This window comes from Leptodactylus fuscus, chromosome 6 (assembly GCF_031893055.1).
Source record: "Leptodactylus fuscus isolate aLepFus1 chromosome 6, aLepFus1.hap2, whole genome shotgun sequence".
NCBI classification, from domain to species: Eukaryota; Metazoa; Chordata; class Amphibia; order Anura; family Leptodactylidae; genus Leptodactylus; species Leptodactylus fuscus.
In genome coordinates this window covers 22,999,092-23,015,002 of record NC_134270.1, presented here as the reverse complement: position 1 = coordinate 23,015,002, position 15,911 = coordinate 22,999,092, and the positions used below count along the sequence as shown (strand labels likewise).

The following is a 15,911-nucleotide window of genomic DNA, read 5'->3' as shown; positions in this document are numbered from 1 at the left end:
GACAAACAGTAAACAGTTGTGCTTATTGGTAGTACCTGACTGTCACCAGCAGGGGACCCTCTCCTCCTGTACAGGTAGTAATGTAATATAAAAAAAACAAAAAACTTGATAGTCTTCAGTAGATGATACCTTTTTTAATGGCTAACTCATAATGATGACAGATTATAACGTTTCGAAGCTTCCTCTGAGCTTCTTCTTCAGATATAACTAAAAACACTTTCTGAAGGCTGCATATTTATGTACAACAGGATATATAGGGATAGAATTTTAGGAGGGAGGAGTGATTGAGCGTCAGGTTGATCGTGGGATGGAACTGGTTGAGTTGTTCATGGAAGGTTTTCAGCTGTTGTTCAGACCCAGTCCAAATGATTAGGATATCGTCAATGAAGCGATAGTAGGCCAGAGGCCTGGTAGTGCAGGTGGATAGGAAGTCACTCTCAAGCTTGGCCATGAAGAGATTAGCGTACTGTGGCGCCATTTTACTCCCCATTGCGGTGCCGGTCTGCTGTAAATAGATGCAGTCACCAAAAGAGAAGTAATTGTGGGGGAGGATAAATTTTGTGAGTTTCACCACCGATTCAGCGTTCATACCTCGCTTTTCCATGAAAAACTGTCAGGCGTTTACACCGTCCTGGTGTGGGATGTTGGAGTACAGGGATTCTACATCCATGGTGGCCAGGATGGTTCCATCTGGGAGAGGACCTATAGTGGATAGTTTATTTAATAGGTGTGTGGTGTCCTGAAGGTAGCTGGCTGTATCCAGTAATGTAAAAAGAGCAAAAAAAACTTGATAGTCTTCAGTAGTTGATACTTTTTTAATGGCTAACTCATAATGATGACAAATTACTGACGTTTCAGAACCTCTAGGGTCCTTTATCAAAGTAAATTTAAAACATTGGTAGTACCTGACTGTCACCAGCAGGGGCCCCCCCTCCTCCTGTACAGATAGTAATGTAGTGATTGGTAGTACCTGACTGTCACCAGCAGGGGCCCCCTCTCCTCCTGTACAGGTAGTAATGTAGATTGTGGGGATAACGTCTATCCTTAGGGAGAGACCACCTTCTCAGGTGTGTGGAGACTTATAGCCATAGTTGCTCCACTGCAAAGGAACATGGGAAGAATATGCAAATCTGTCTCCCAAGATGTAAACAGGGAGACAGTGCCTCTGTTTGCTGCCCTCTATAGCAAGCAACCCTGAACAACATGCCCGACTTCCCAGAAACCTTTGCTGCATGATGCGAGGTTATAACCAAATCAGTTTCTCAGCTACGGACGGCACCGTTTCTGACTCTTTGGACGTCATCAGCGCAGCCTAGAGAGAACTAATTTGGAGACAGAAACGGTGCCGTCCGTAGCTGAGAAACTGATTTGGTTATAACCTCGCATCATGCAGCAAAGGCTTCTGGGAAGTCGGGCATGTTGTTCAGGGTTGCTTGCTATAGAGGGCAGCAAACAGAGGCACTGTCTCCCTGTTTACATCTTGGGAGACAGATTTGCATATTCTTCCCAGGTAGTAATGTAGTGATTGGTAGTACCTGACTGTCACCAGCAGGGGCCCCTCTCCTCCTGTACAGGTAGTAATGTAGTGATTGGTAGTACCTGACTGTCACCAGCAGGGGCCCCCTCTCCTCCTGTACAGGTAGTAATGTAGTGATTGGTAGTACCTGACTGTCACCAGCAGGGGCCCCTTCTCCTCCTGTACAGGTAGTAATGTAGTGATTGGTAGTACCTGACTGTCACCAGCAGGGGCCCCTTCTCCTCCTGTACAGGTAGTAATGTAGGGATTGGTAGTACCTGACTGTCACCAGCAGGGGCCTCCTGTCCTCCTGTACAGGTAGTAATGTAGTGATTGGTAGTACCTGACTGTCACCAGCAGGGGCCCCTTCTCCTCCTGTACAGGTAGTAATGTAGTGATTGGTAGTACCTGACTGTCACCAGCAGGGGCCTCCTGTCCTCCTGTACAGGTAGTAATGTAGTGATTGGTAGTAGCTGACTGTCACCAGCAGGGGCCTCCTGTCCTCCTGTACAGGTAGTAATGTAGTGATTGGTAGTACCTGACTGTCACCAGCAGGGGCCTCCTGTCCTCCTGTACAGGTAGTAATGTAATGATTGGTAGTACCTGACTGTCACCAGCAGGGGCCCCCTCTCCTCCTGTACAGGTAGTAATGTAGTGATTGGTAGTACCTGACTGTCACCAGCAGGGGCCCCCTCTCCTCCTGTACAGGTAGTAATGTAGTGATTGGTAGTACCTGACTGTCACCAGCAGGGGCCTCCTGTCCTTCTGTACAGGTAGTAATGTAGTGATTGGTAGTACCTGACTGTCACCAGCAGGGGCCCCTTCTCCTCCTGTACAGGTAGTAATGTAGTGATTGGTAGTACCTGACTGTCACCAGCAGGGGCCCCTTCTCCTCCTGTACAGGTAGTAATGTAGTGATTGGTAGTACCTGACTGTCACCAGCAGGGGCCTCCTCTCCTCCTGTACAGGTAGTGGTGCAGTGATTGGTAGTACCTGACTGTCACCAGCAGGGGCCCCTTCTCCTCCTGTACAGGTAGTAATGTAGTGATTGGTAGTACCTGACTGTCACCAGCAGGGGCCCCTTCTCCTCCTGTACAGGTAGTGGTGCAGTGATTGGTAGTACCTGACTGTCACCAGCAGGGGCCTCCTCTCCTCCTGTACAGGTAGTGGTGTAGTGATTGGTAGTAGCTGACTGTCACCAGCAGGGGCCTCCTCTCCTTCTGTACAGGTAGTGGTGCAGTGAGTAACTTTCACCAGCAGGGGCCCTCCTTTCCCTCTGTACAGTAGGTAGTAGTTACAGTAGGATTCCAGCAGAGGGGCTCCTTTCCTCCCACTTCCAGCCCCGCCCTCTGGTGACGTGTGGCGGGAGGAGGCGGGGGCGTGGCCGGGCTGTCACTGAGGGCAGGAGGCTCCCGGACAGCAGCGGCTCCTCAGCGCTCGCTCTCCGTTCTCCCCGCGCTCTCCCCGGTCATGGCGGACGTCTTCCAGGCGCAGGACTCTATCTCCTCGTCCACTCCTCTAGATGTCGCCAATCGCTTCGCCCGGAAAGGTGCCCTGCGGCAGAAGAACGTGCATGAGGTGAAGAACCACAAATTCATCGCCCGATTCTTCAAGCAGCCGACATTCTGCTCTCACTGCACCGACTTCATCTGGTGAGACTCCCTGTATATATCCTGTATACCCACCTGTATATACTGTACACCTGTATATACCATATACTGCATCGGCTTCATGTGGTGAGACTCCCTGTATATATCCTGTACACCCACCTGTATATACTGTACACCTGTATATACCATACACTGCACCGGCTTCATGTGGTGAGACCCCCTGTATATACTGTACACCTGTATATACTATATACCATACACTGCACCGGCTTCATCTTGGGAGACTCCCTGTATATATCCTGTACACCCACCTGTATATACTGTACACCTGTATATACCATACACTGCACCGGCTTCATGTGGTGAGACCCCCTGTATATACTGTACACCTGTATATACTATATACCATACACTGCACCGGCTTCATCTTGGGAGACTCCCTGTATATATCCTGTACACCCACCTGTATATACTGTACACCTGTATATACCATACACTGCACCGGCTTCATCTGGTGAGACCCCCTGTATATATTCTGTACACCCACCTGTATATGCTGTACACCTGTATATGCTATATACCATAAACTGCACCGGCTTCATCTGGTGAGACCCCCTGTATATACTGTACACCTGTATATGCTATATGTCATACACTGCACCGGCTTCATCTGGTGAGACCTCTGGTATATATACTCTACACCCCCCTATATATACTGTACATCTGTATCTGTATATACCATAAACTGCTCTGACTTCATCTGGTGAGACCCCCTGTATATACTGTATACCTGTATATATTACATAGCGTACATTGCACCAACTTCATCTGGTGAGACCCCCTGTATATACTGTACACCTGTTTATACTATATACCATACAGTACACTGGCTGTGATGAGACCCCCCCCCATGTACTGTATATACTGTAAACCTATATATACCATACACTGCATCGAATTCATCTGGTGAGACCTCCTGTATATATATACTGTACACCCCGCTGTATATACTGTACACCTGAATATACTAAATATCTTACATTGCACCGACTCCATCAGGTGAGATCCCTGGTGTATATACTATACACCTGTGTCTATACCATTCACTGCACCAACTTCATTTGGTGAGATCCCCTTTGTATATACTGTACACTCCCCTCTATACTATACACCTGTGTATATACCATACACAGCATGAAAGTGATCTGGTGAGATATTCCATATATATACCGGTGTGTGTGTGTGTGTATATATATATATATATATATATATATATATATATATATTGTATATTCCCTGTATATACTGTACACCTGCATATACTAAATATCTTACATTGCACCGACTCCATCAGGTGAGATCCCTGGTGTATATACTATACACCTGTGTCTATACCATTCACTGCATCAACTTCATTTGGGGAGACCCCACTGTATATACTATACACCTGTATATACTATATACCATGCACTGCATCAGCTTCATCTGGTGAGATCCCCTGTATATACTGTACACCTTGTATATACTATATATCTTACAATGTACTGACTTCTGTTGAGCCGCGTATATATACTATGCACTCCTCTGTATATACTGTACACTTATGTATAGACCGTACACAGCACTGACTTCATCTGGTGAAACCCACTGTATATGAACTGTATACACCTGTATATACTATATACCATACACTGCACCAACTTCATCTGGTGAGACCGCCTGTATGTATGCTGTATAATCCTTGTATATACTGTAAACTTGTATATACTACATGCTGTATACTACATCCACGTCATCTGGTTAGAGCCCCTGTGTATATACTATAAACCTGTTTATACTAAATAATATGTACTGCACTGACTTCATCTAGTCAGAATCCCCCTATATATACACTGTATAACCCCTTGTATACACTGTATACATCCATATGTAATATATATATATATATGTATAGTGCACTAACTGCATCTGTTGAGACCCCAATATGTAGCCATCTAAATATGCATTCCATATATATATATATATATATATATATACACGCACACACACATTCTGTACACCTGTATATACTGTGTATACACTGTGGTGTCTTCATCTGAACTTCACCATATACACCTGCATATATTGTTAAGTAAACATAGCTCCATAACACACATATATATTTATTTTGCACACCTGTGTACAGCTGCATATACCATACGGTGCTATCATCTGGTGAGACCCTGAAAGTATATACACCACACCCACCTGTATATATTCTCTACTCCTAGATACATGTGTATATATGATATACCATACACTGTACACCCACTGAATTTGTGTCTGTATGTATATATATCTCAAGAATCAAACAAGCTTTATTGGCACGTCCAAGAATCAAAGAATCAAACAAGCTTTATTGGCACGTCCGAATAGCTATTTGGCATTGCCAAAGCTAGTAAAGTGGTGAGGGGTGGAGTTGGGGTTGTGGGGGAGAGTGGTGCGGTGGGTGGTTTGGGGTATAACAGTCCGCGGGGTCTCATCTTCCTCTTATTTGGTGACAGCTGGACACGTATTGGGCAGCGATCTCCACAGTGGTCTCTTCTTCTCCCAGTAGGATGTAGAGTTTCCTCTTCTCGTCTGCAGATATGAAGTCTGGGATGTGGGCAGAGAGTCTTTGGACTTAGAGGGCCCCCAACATGCCCTGAACAAGGCTCAAATAAAAGGAGTCATTGAGAGAGACAAAGAGCGGTACATCGAGGAATGGAGAAGTGCAATAAATAACTCCAAGAAACTCACCGTGTACCAGTCATTGCAAAGGGACTACACCATGGCCACCTACCTAGAGAGAATACGCCACCCCAAACACAGACAGACCCTGAGCCGGTACAGACTGAGCACCCACAACCTGGAGATAGAGACGGGGAGATACAGGCAGACGTACAAGCCACGGGAGAACAGACTGTGCCAGCACTGTGACCAGGGGGCCCTAGAAGACGAGACCCACTTCCTGCTACACTGCACCAAATACTCAGCTGTGAGGGCCGTCTACTACCAAAGACTCTCTGCCCACATCCCAGACTTCATATCTGCAGATGAGAAGAGGAAACTCTACATCCTACTGGGAGAAGAAGAGGCCATTGTGGAGATCGCTGCCCAATACGTGTCCAGCTGTCACCAAACAAGAGGAAGATGAGACCCCACGGACTGTTATACCTCAAACCACCCACCCCACCCCCCCATATAGTGGCCACCAACTAAGAGGAAGATGAGACCCCGCGGACTGTTATACCCCAAATCATCCCCCCACCCCACCCCCCCATACCCTCGACTCCAACCCCCCCCCCCCCTTTTTTACTGGCTTTGGCAATACCAAATATCCAATCGGACGTGCCAATAAAGCCGATTTGATTTGATTTGATTTGGCCCTCACAGCTGAGTATTTGGTGCAGTGTATATGTCTGTTTGTGTGTGTGTGTGTATATATGTATATATAGTGTATGTATATGTGTGTGTAAAATATCTGCGTCACACATTTTCAGGCTTTCCTACCGTCATTTTATATTCTCATCTTCATATTGTATGTCCTCATTTCATGCCAATGTCCTGTTTTGCCCTCCACCTACACTTCTTACCTTCCTATTGACTCCCCACCCCGGCCTCACTATGGCCTCCCTCCTGTGGCCCCCCGCCTCACTATGGCCGCCCTCCTGTGGCCCCCGGCCTCACACTGGCTGCTTTCCTTTCTCCCCATTACCCTCCATGCATTTCTTCACTCACTTCCCATTGAAATCTTTAGATCCCCTCTATTGTGATGTAATTACATATGTTGCAGACAACTGCCCACCTGGCTAATACCAGAGCCCCAGTCGTGGGGGTGTCCAGGCCTTCCTATAGCTCAGAGGTTTGGGGTCTACGTAACCCTGTAATCCCCCCCCGCCCCTCCTGAGGCATTTATTGCTTCCTTATAACTTCCTGCAGGAAGTTGCTGATTTGCTTCGTGAACCCTGTTCTGGGGGTAATTTCACTCCTTAAGGAGGGAGCACCTTTGCAGGCATATGGAGACTTACAAAGCCACTGGGGGATTATGGGATATATGCAAATCTGTTTTCCAGTATGTAATTAGAAAAACAATGCTTGCTGCCCTCTAGGGGCAGCCCCCTTAAACATCAGGCATGACTTTTTCAACAAGCCTTATGCTATGATGCGAGGTTTAGCCAAACCAGTAGATCTATTCCAAAAGGAACAGAATCCCAGCTGTGGACAGCGCTGTTTCTATCTATTGGATCTCATCAGCACAGCGTAGGAAAAACTGTTTTGGCAGAGATGAGAGACTTCTAGACCAGGTTCTGCATCGAAACAGCGCTGTCCATTTACCCATAGATGCAATCTGTTGATCATAGCAACCAATCACAGTGGAGCGTGTAATGGACGGTGTCAAACATTTGGGGGGTACTGGGCAGTGGCACGCCGACACTTGGGGGGTACTGGATGGTGGCACGCAGACACTTGGGGGGTACAGGGCAGCGGCACGCCGACACTTGGGGGGGGGGGGGGGTACCGAACGATGGCACGCAGACACTTGGGGGGTACCGGACGATGGCACGCAGACACTTGGGGGGTACAGGGCAGTGGCACGCCGACACGTGGGGAAGGGGGGTACAGGGCGGTCAAAACAAAGAAGACACCGCTCAAGCACACTAGTATAACTGCTATAGAAAAGTTCAGTGACGGTGAGTATGAGCTAATTCAGATGCAATACCCAGATCTGCAGCTGGGCAATCAAAGCCAAAAATTGATAGTAAAACTTCCAGCAACTATAAAAATTAACTTTTAATCTTCTTATTAAAACATGAAAAAAAACCTTCACATGCAAAGATCCATGACAACAGAAAGTACAAAGGTTAGCTTACGCGTTTCAGGCGATAGCACGAGCCCCTTACTCACAGCATGACCTACAGTACAGGGCGGTGGCATGCCGACACTTGGGGGGGCACAGGGCGGGGGCGCGTCAACACTTAGGGGGTACAGGACGAGGACACGTCAACACTTAGGGGGGAGGGGGTACAGGACGAGGACACCTCAACACTTGGGGGGGGGGGGGGTACAGGTTGGGGGCATGCCGACACTTGGGGGGGGGGGGGGCACAGGGCAGGGGCACGTCAACACTTAGGGGGTACAGGACGAGGGCACGCCAACACCTGGGAAGGGGGGGTACAGGGCGGGGGCACGCCGACATTTGGGGGGGGGGGGTACAGGGCGGGGGCACGCCGACACTTGGGGGGGTACAGGGCGGGGGCACGCCGACACTTGGGGGGGCACACTGACAATTGGGGGGCGGGGGGTGTTACAGGACGGTGACATGCTGACAATTGGGGGGATTGGGGTTCACTTTTGTCAGGTCTTTTCCTCCTCCGGTCAGTCTGGATCCAGGGGATCTGCTCCTAATGCTCAGATTTTGTTGCTGTCTGACTGTGGGACCTGTGAGGGGTAAGATGTGGGGTGAAATTTCACACATTTCTTTGCCCCATCACTATAAATCTTCTTGTCTTTTGTCGTTTTAGGGGTTTCGGAAAGCAGGGATTTCAGTGTCAAGGTAAGACCATGTTCCCACTGTATGACTAACCCCGTAGTTGCTGCAGCAGTGTGACTTAGAAACAGAAAATAAGATTTGTCCATGTTCCTGGCTATTTTGGCCATCACCCCCTCGGCTCATGATTTCTCCATACACTCGAGACTCTGCCCGCATCCTGTCTTTTCCCCATACTCCAGCTTAATGTGGTATTTTGCCCCCTCTTGATCTGTGAGTTTTGTGGATCTTTCGGACACTGGGGCAGATTTGTCAGTACCGTCTATAGGTTACATAGTGCAAACTTAGACGAGACTAAACTGCGCCAGATTTATTAAATTGTGTGTTTGATAAATCTGTTTTACTCTTGCACTGTCTGGTCTTACATTACACCTCATATTAGTTGGTGTATTATTGCACCACACCATTGCAAGGTAGGCCATGCCCCTTTCTGTGAAGCCACACCCCTTTGCCATACAAGTAACAGAGTCTAAAACGCTGCATGCCAGACAGTTTTTTGGCACTACAATTGTTGTGCCTTTTACTAAAATAAATCTCTGGCGCTAAATATCTCTTGTGCTGTTTTTTAGGATAGTTTTGTGTTAGTAGTTTAGTTGTTCCCAGTGTCAGTGGATGTAGAAACTGTGATGTTTGCCCAGTTCTGTCCAGGAGGCATCTCAGAGCCTTGTCAGGGCCCAATATATTGTAAACCTCGCTTGTGACTCGGAGCTTTTCTGTAATCCTCTCATCACTTTGAGCTTTTCTATACCATGTAAACCTCTGCTGTCACACTGAACCTTTCTATACCCTATACACCTCTCCTGTCCCTCTGAGCTTTTCTATACCCTATACACCTTTCCTGTCCCTCTGAGCTTTTCTGTACCCTATTCACCTCTCCTGTCCTTCTGATCTTTTTTATACACCTCTCCTGTCCCTCTGAGCTTTTCTATACCCTATACACCTCTCCTGTCCTTCTGAGCTTTTCTATACCCTATACACCTCTCCTGTCCCTCTGAGCTTTTCTATACCCTATACACCTCTCCTGTCCCTCTGAGCTTTTCTCTACCCTATACACCTCTCCTGTCCTTCTGAGATTTTCTATACCCTATACACCTCGCCTGTCCCTCTGAGCTTTTCTATACCCTATACACCTCTCCTGTCAGTCTGAGCTTTTATATACCCTATACACCTCTCCTGTCCTTCTGAGCTTTTCTATACCCTATACACCTCTCCTGTCCCTCTGAGCTTTTCTCTACCCTATACACCTCTCCTGTCAGTCTGAGCTTTTCTATACCCTATACACCTCTCCTGTCCCTCTGAGCTTTTCTCTACCCTATACACCTCTCCTGTCCCTCTGAGCTTTTCTATACCCTATACACCTCTCCTGTCCTTCTGAGCTTTTCTATACCCTATACACCTCTCCTCTCCCTCTGAGCTTTTCTATACCCTATACACCTCTCCTCTCCCTCTGAGCTTTTCTATACCCTATACACCTCTCCTCTCCCTCTGAGCTTTTCTATACCCTATACACCTCTCCTGTCTCCTGAGATTTTCTATACCCTATACACCTCTCCTGTCCCTCTGAGCTTTTCTATACCCTATACACCTCTCCTGTCCCTCTGAGCTTTTCTATACCCTATACACCTCTCCCTCTGAGCTTTTCTATACCCTATACACCTCTCCTGTCCCTCTGAGCTTTTCTATACCCTGTACACCTCTCCTGTCACACTGAGCTTTTCTATACCCTGTACACCTCTCCTGTCACACTGAGCTTTTCTATACCCTATTCACCTTTCCTCTCACTCTGAGCTTTTCTATACCCTATGCACCTCTCCTGTCTCCTGAGCTTTTCTATACCCTATACACCTCTCCTGTCCCTCTGAGCTTTTCTATACCCTGTACACCTCTCCTGTCACACTGAGCTTTTCTATACCCTATTCACCTTTCCTCTCACTCTGAGCTTTTCTATACCCTATACACCTCTCCTGTCCTTCTGAGCTTTTTTATACCCTATACACCTCTCCTGTCCCTCTGAGCTTTTCTATACCCTATACACCTCTCCTGTCCCTCTGAGCTTTTCTATACCCTATACACCTCTCCTGTCTCCTGAGCTTTTCTATACCCTATACACCTCTCCTGTCCCTCTGAGCTTTTCTATACCCTATACACCTCTCCTGTCCCTCTGAGCTTTTCTATACCCTATACACCTCTCCTGTCCTTCTGAGCTTTTCTATACCCTATACACCTCTCCTGTCCCTCTGAGCTTTTCTATACCCTATACACCTCTCCTCTCCCTCTGAGCTTTTCTATACCCTATACACCTCTCCTCTCCCTCTGAGCTTTTCTATACCCTATACACCTCTCCTGTCCCTCTGAGCTTTTCTATACCCTGTACACCTCTCCTGTCACACTGAGCTTTTGTATACCCTGTACACCTCTCCTGTCACACTGAGCTTTTCTATACCCTATTCACCTTTCCTCTCACTCTGAGCTTTTCTATACCCTATACACCTCTCCTGTCCTTCTGAGCTTTTCTATACCCTATACACCTCTCCTTTCCCTCTGAGCTTTTCTATACCCTATACACCTCTCCTGTCCTTCTGAGCTTTTCTATACCCTATACACCTCTCCTGTCACTCTGAGCTTTTCTATACCCTATCCACCTCTCCTGTCTCCTGAGCTTTTCTATACCCTATACACCTCTCCTGTCCCTCTGAGCTTTTCTATACCCTATTCACCTCTCCTGTCACACTGAGCTTTTTTATACCCTATACACCTCTCCTGTCCCTCTGAGCTTTTTTATACCCTATACACCTCTCCTGTCCCTCTGAGCTTATCTATACCCTATACACCTCTCCTGTCCCTCTGAGCTTTTCTATACCCTATACACCTCTCCTGTCTCCTGAGCTTTTCTATACCCTATACACCTCTCCTGTCTCCTGAGCTTTTCTATACCCTATACACCTCTCCTGACCTTCTGAGCTTTTCTATACCCTATACACCTTTCCTGTCCCTCTGAGCTTTTTTTTATACCCTATACACCTCTCCTGTCACTCTGAGCTTTTCTATACCCTATACACCTCTCCTGTCCCTCTGAGCTTTTTTATACCCTATACACCTCTCCTGTCACACTGAGCTTTTCTATACCCTATACACCTCTCCTGTCACTCTGAGCTTTTCTATACCCTATACACCTCTCCTGTCCCTCTGAGCTTTTTTATACCCTATACACCTCTCCTGTCACACTGAGCTTTTCTATACCCTATACACCTCTCCTGTCACTCTGAGCTTTTCTATACCCTATACACCTCTCCTGTCCTTCTGAGCTTTTCTATACCCTATACACCTCTCCTGTCACTCTGAGCTTTTCTATACCCTATACACCTCTCCTGTCACTCTGAGCTTTTCTATACCCTATACACCTCTCCTGTCCCTCTGAGCTTTTTTATACCCTATACACCTCTCCTGTCACACTGAGCTTTTCTATACCCTATACACCTCTCCTGTCTCCTGAGCTTTTCTATACCCTATACACCTCTCCTGTCTCCTGAGCTTTTCTATACCCTATACACCTCTCCTGTCCCTCTGAGCTTTTTTATACCCTATACACCTCTCCTGTCACACTGAGCTTTTCTATACCCTATACACCTCTCCTGTCCCTCTGAGCTTTTCTATACCCTATACACCTCTCCTGTCCCTCTGAGCTTTTCTATACCCTATACACCTCTCCCGTCCCTCTGAGATGTTCCATAATCGGAGCTTTTTTTTGGCACGGTTTAGTGTTTGTTCACATCAGGTCGCAGTGTTGTGCAGTTTTCCTTGCCGAGTGGCTTTAATTGTAGATCAGAGATGATTAGAGATAAGTGGATCCTAATTAATCCAGTCTTTGATGTCCCTGTAGCCGTCCATTGTTCTATAATCCTGAGACTGTGATCTCTGCTAATGAGAGCAGGTCAGGAGAGTAACGTTATCTGCTTATTCTGAGGCTGCAGGTAGAGCAGGCTTTAGTGTATAACTTGTCTCTGACACGAAGCAGCAGCACATGATACACCCGCTAGAACAATGCTCTGTCTGTCCTCTAGTACTAGAGCCCACGTTCCTAGCAGCCGTGGTGTCGGGGGGGTCTCGAAGTTTGCTGATTTCTGTTCATCTCTCACACTTGAGATATTATAAGATCCAGGGCCTGGGGTAGTTGTGGGAGTTTACCCGGGATGATATAGACAGGGGGTTGGGGTGGTCTGCATCTGATACTGGTTATTTCATAGCACCTATGTGGTGAGGGGGGGCATGTTATACCACATACAGGGTTCAGGGTGCTCCAGTTGAGCGCTCATGTATTTCATTGCATGCTTTAGTCTTTGGGGTGCACCACACCTGACCACAGGTTGTGTAAGGTATTACAGTCCAACCCCTTAACGCTGCTATATAGACCCGTGCCATGGGCAGGGGTGGCGCTGTTCCTCGAAGGAAGCTGCCATGTTTTGCTAATCCTGGAGAAAAGTGATGGGAATTAATGAGGCGATAGAAGATTTTGGAGACTAATGAGCCCCGGCCGCCTCCGCTCCCCTATTTTCTGCTATCTCATTGGAAGATGAATGTTGATGATACGTGACAGCTAATTAGTGCATTTAATTACCAAAAAAAATTAATTGGGCGCGGCGCCAAAGTAAAGCAAATTTCCTGGGAATGTGCCCTGTCAGCGAGAAGCAGGCGATGAGGAATGAATCTGCAGGTCTGGAGGTTTTACAGCTCGGTACAAGATGGCAGCCCTATGGGGGAGGGGCGGGGGTCCTGCTGGCTCCAGTGCTGAATGGGTTACCGCCGTCCGCATCCCACTACATATTCATCTGCTTCCATTTGATCTGGGTTTTCCCCAGTGATTATAAATATGAATGTTTTCTGTTTACCATATCAAACGGCGAGTCATGCGGGAGATCGGCGCCGGCCGCCATTGTCACTGGATGCAACGCTGCTTTTATATATTTTTTTTTAAGATTTGCAAAACCTTTGATTTTGTGTTTGTTCAGAGCGTATAACATGTAGTGCAGACCCCAGGACGTGAAATCTGCAGCGTAGGATCCATACCGATCAGCAGGGGGTGCAGGCCAGTCTCCCCAATATCAGATGCTGTGAACATGGCGTCTTTGGCAAGCCGTAGACTTTCAGCTGTATCCAATGTTTGTATATCAATTATTTTGTTATGGTGTCTCCTGCAGTGTAAAGTATGAGGGAGACAAAACCGTGTTATAATGGAGCAGAGCTGAAGTATGAAGCTGAACAGCAGCTGGCTTTAGTTTTTGGTTTCTTACTGTTGCACTGCATCTAAGTCATAGACATTGGTCATAGCTGTGGCTTAATGGAGTTGTACTGCAGTGTAAAGCATGTGAGACATGGATTTCCCACAGACAGTTTTGGTAGCAGCCAGTGTCTGGTGACCTCTCCATGTCGCTAGTTCAGTCTGTAGTGACCTATAGGGTGGGGTCCCTGAGGTGTCGCTTGGGCCCCTGATTGGAGTCCAGCGCTCTCATTCTCTACATTCCAGCCTCTGTGCTCCCACATGTTTATGAGGAACGTGACTCTTCAGTCCTAGTCCCCCTCCGCTGGCACTGCGCCGTCTCATCCACAGCTCCCTGGGGAGGCGATATGGGAACCAAGAGCATCTCTTCAGTATTAAATGGCCAAAGTCCCCTCCGCCCCCCATGCAAGAGGATATTAAAGGGCCGGCACCCTGTAATCTGCAAAAATCGTTAATGCAGCATGAGGAATCCTGTGATTAGACTGAGATTAGATTGTGAGCTCCTGGGGTCAGGGATGATGGTTGTGATACTCTGTCAGGTGGTTGCTATCTGTCTGATCCTAAGTACAATGTGATTCTGCTTGTCTTTGGTGCTGATGCTCTGCCCAGGAATATACAGGGGTGTATAGGAGTATACAGCAGTATCAGGATGGACAGTCTCAGCTTGGATCTCACCGGATCTGGCTATACAGATTGTGATATTGTGAGTGTGATTGTGAGATTATTCTGTAGTATGTGGTTCTCACCCTGATGGTTTGTTACAATGTATCAGTGCAGGTAAGATGTATGGGTCTGGGGTCCACACAATATAATCTGCTCGTTCTATGTGCACAGGACCATCCATTGATGATGCTCTTGTGGTCTGCAGCATTTACAGCCTCCCCAGTCATTGGGGCCCCAGCCCTGTGTCAGCGTGGCCCCTCTCTGGTCGTACCCGGCTGGGCGCTGTCTCTTCTGTCACAGTCCCACGTGCTGGCGAGCTGCTGGAGTCCTGAATTCACTCTTTCCTGCTTGGCAGCCGTGCAGATTTGTGCAGATTCTGACCTTTAAGAACTATTTGCCTTTCCACTATATTTATATCTAGCCTGGTGCTGAGCAGTGAAGGAACGCTCACCCACACCAGAGCTGGGGGGGAGGCGGGCGTATGTCACCCTGTAAAAGTGAAACCCTCACCCGTCAGCAGTGCTGCAGCCTACATGAAGAGCGTGGCCGCAGGATGTTGTGACTGATCTAGTGTTTTCTCGGTGGTATGAGGGTGGGGGGTGCAGGGAAAGTTTAGTCAGCCCTCTCCCCTATTATACATACAGGTTTGTATGTACCGATGGGGGAAGTCACACGTTCCATGCCCTGGGGATTTCCCACCGCCCAATCACCAAATCTGCTAATCCAGAAATTCTGCACAGACCTGATAGTTTTCTCAGCTGAAGGTTTGTTACAGTGTAGCACTCTAGTCCAGTTGTTCTCATCCTGTGGTATTTGTACCCCACAAAGTACATCCTACGGTTGTTGGGGGTACGTGCCATGGCTGAGAACCCCTGCACTGCCCCCATGTGGGGAAACTCTGGGGACTGTCACTACATGTGGGACACTCGGGGGTAGGGATGAGGAATTCATTGAAAAATAATATCAGCATAAATCGTAATTAAGGTCAAATACCCGAATAATTGTGATTTAGATTTAGGTCATAATTGACCAACCCTACTCAGGGGGTCTTTATACACATGCGGGGCATTTAGGGGGCCATTCTACTACATGTGGGGACTAAAGGGACCGTTACATAACGCCTGATGGAAACAAAGATTTGCCGTGATCACTTCTTTAGGGTTTCTTGATTGGGACTTTTTCTCGCTAAGTAGTACTGCACTAGATTGAGAAACTCTACTATAGACAATTCCTGCAAGATAATCCCTTCACATAACATTGTATTAGAGTGAACACAAT

General features: G+C 47.4%; 1 protein-coding gene across 2 annotated transcripts in view; it reads left to right on the top strand.

Annotated features, from left to right (window-relative positions):
- The first annotated feature begins 2,917 nt into the window (after window positions 1-2,917).
- Window positions 2,918-15,911, top strand: part of PRKCA (protein kinase C alpha) — a 91,509-nt gene continuing 78,515 nt past the window's right edge. For both annotated transcript variants that reach the window (XM_075279575.1, XM_075279574.1), the window contains exons 1-2: window positions 2,918-3,168; window positions 8,670-8,701. In XM_075279575.1, the coding sequence (XP_075135676.1) occupies window positions 2,987-3,168; window positions 8,670-8,701 (214 nt within the window). In that variant the 5' untranslated portion in view covers window positions 2,918-2,986. The remainder of the gene's footprint in view (window positions 3,169-8,669; window positions 8,702-15,911) is intronic.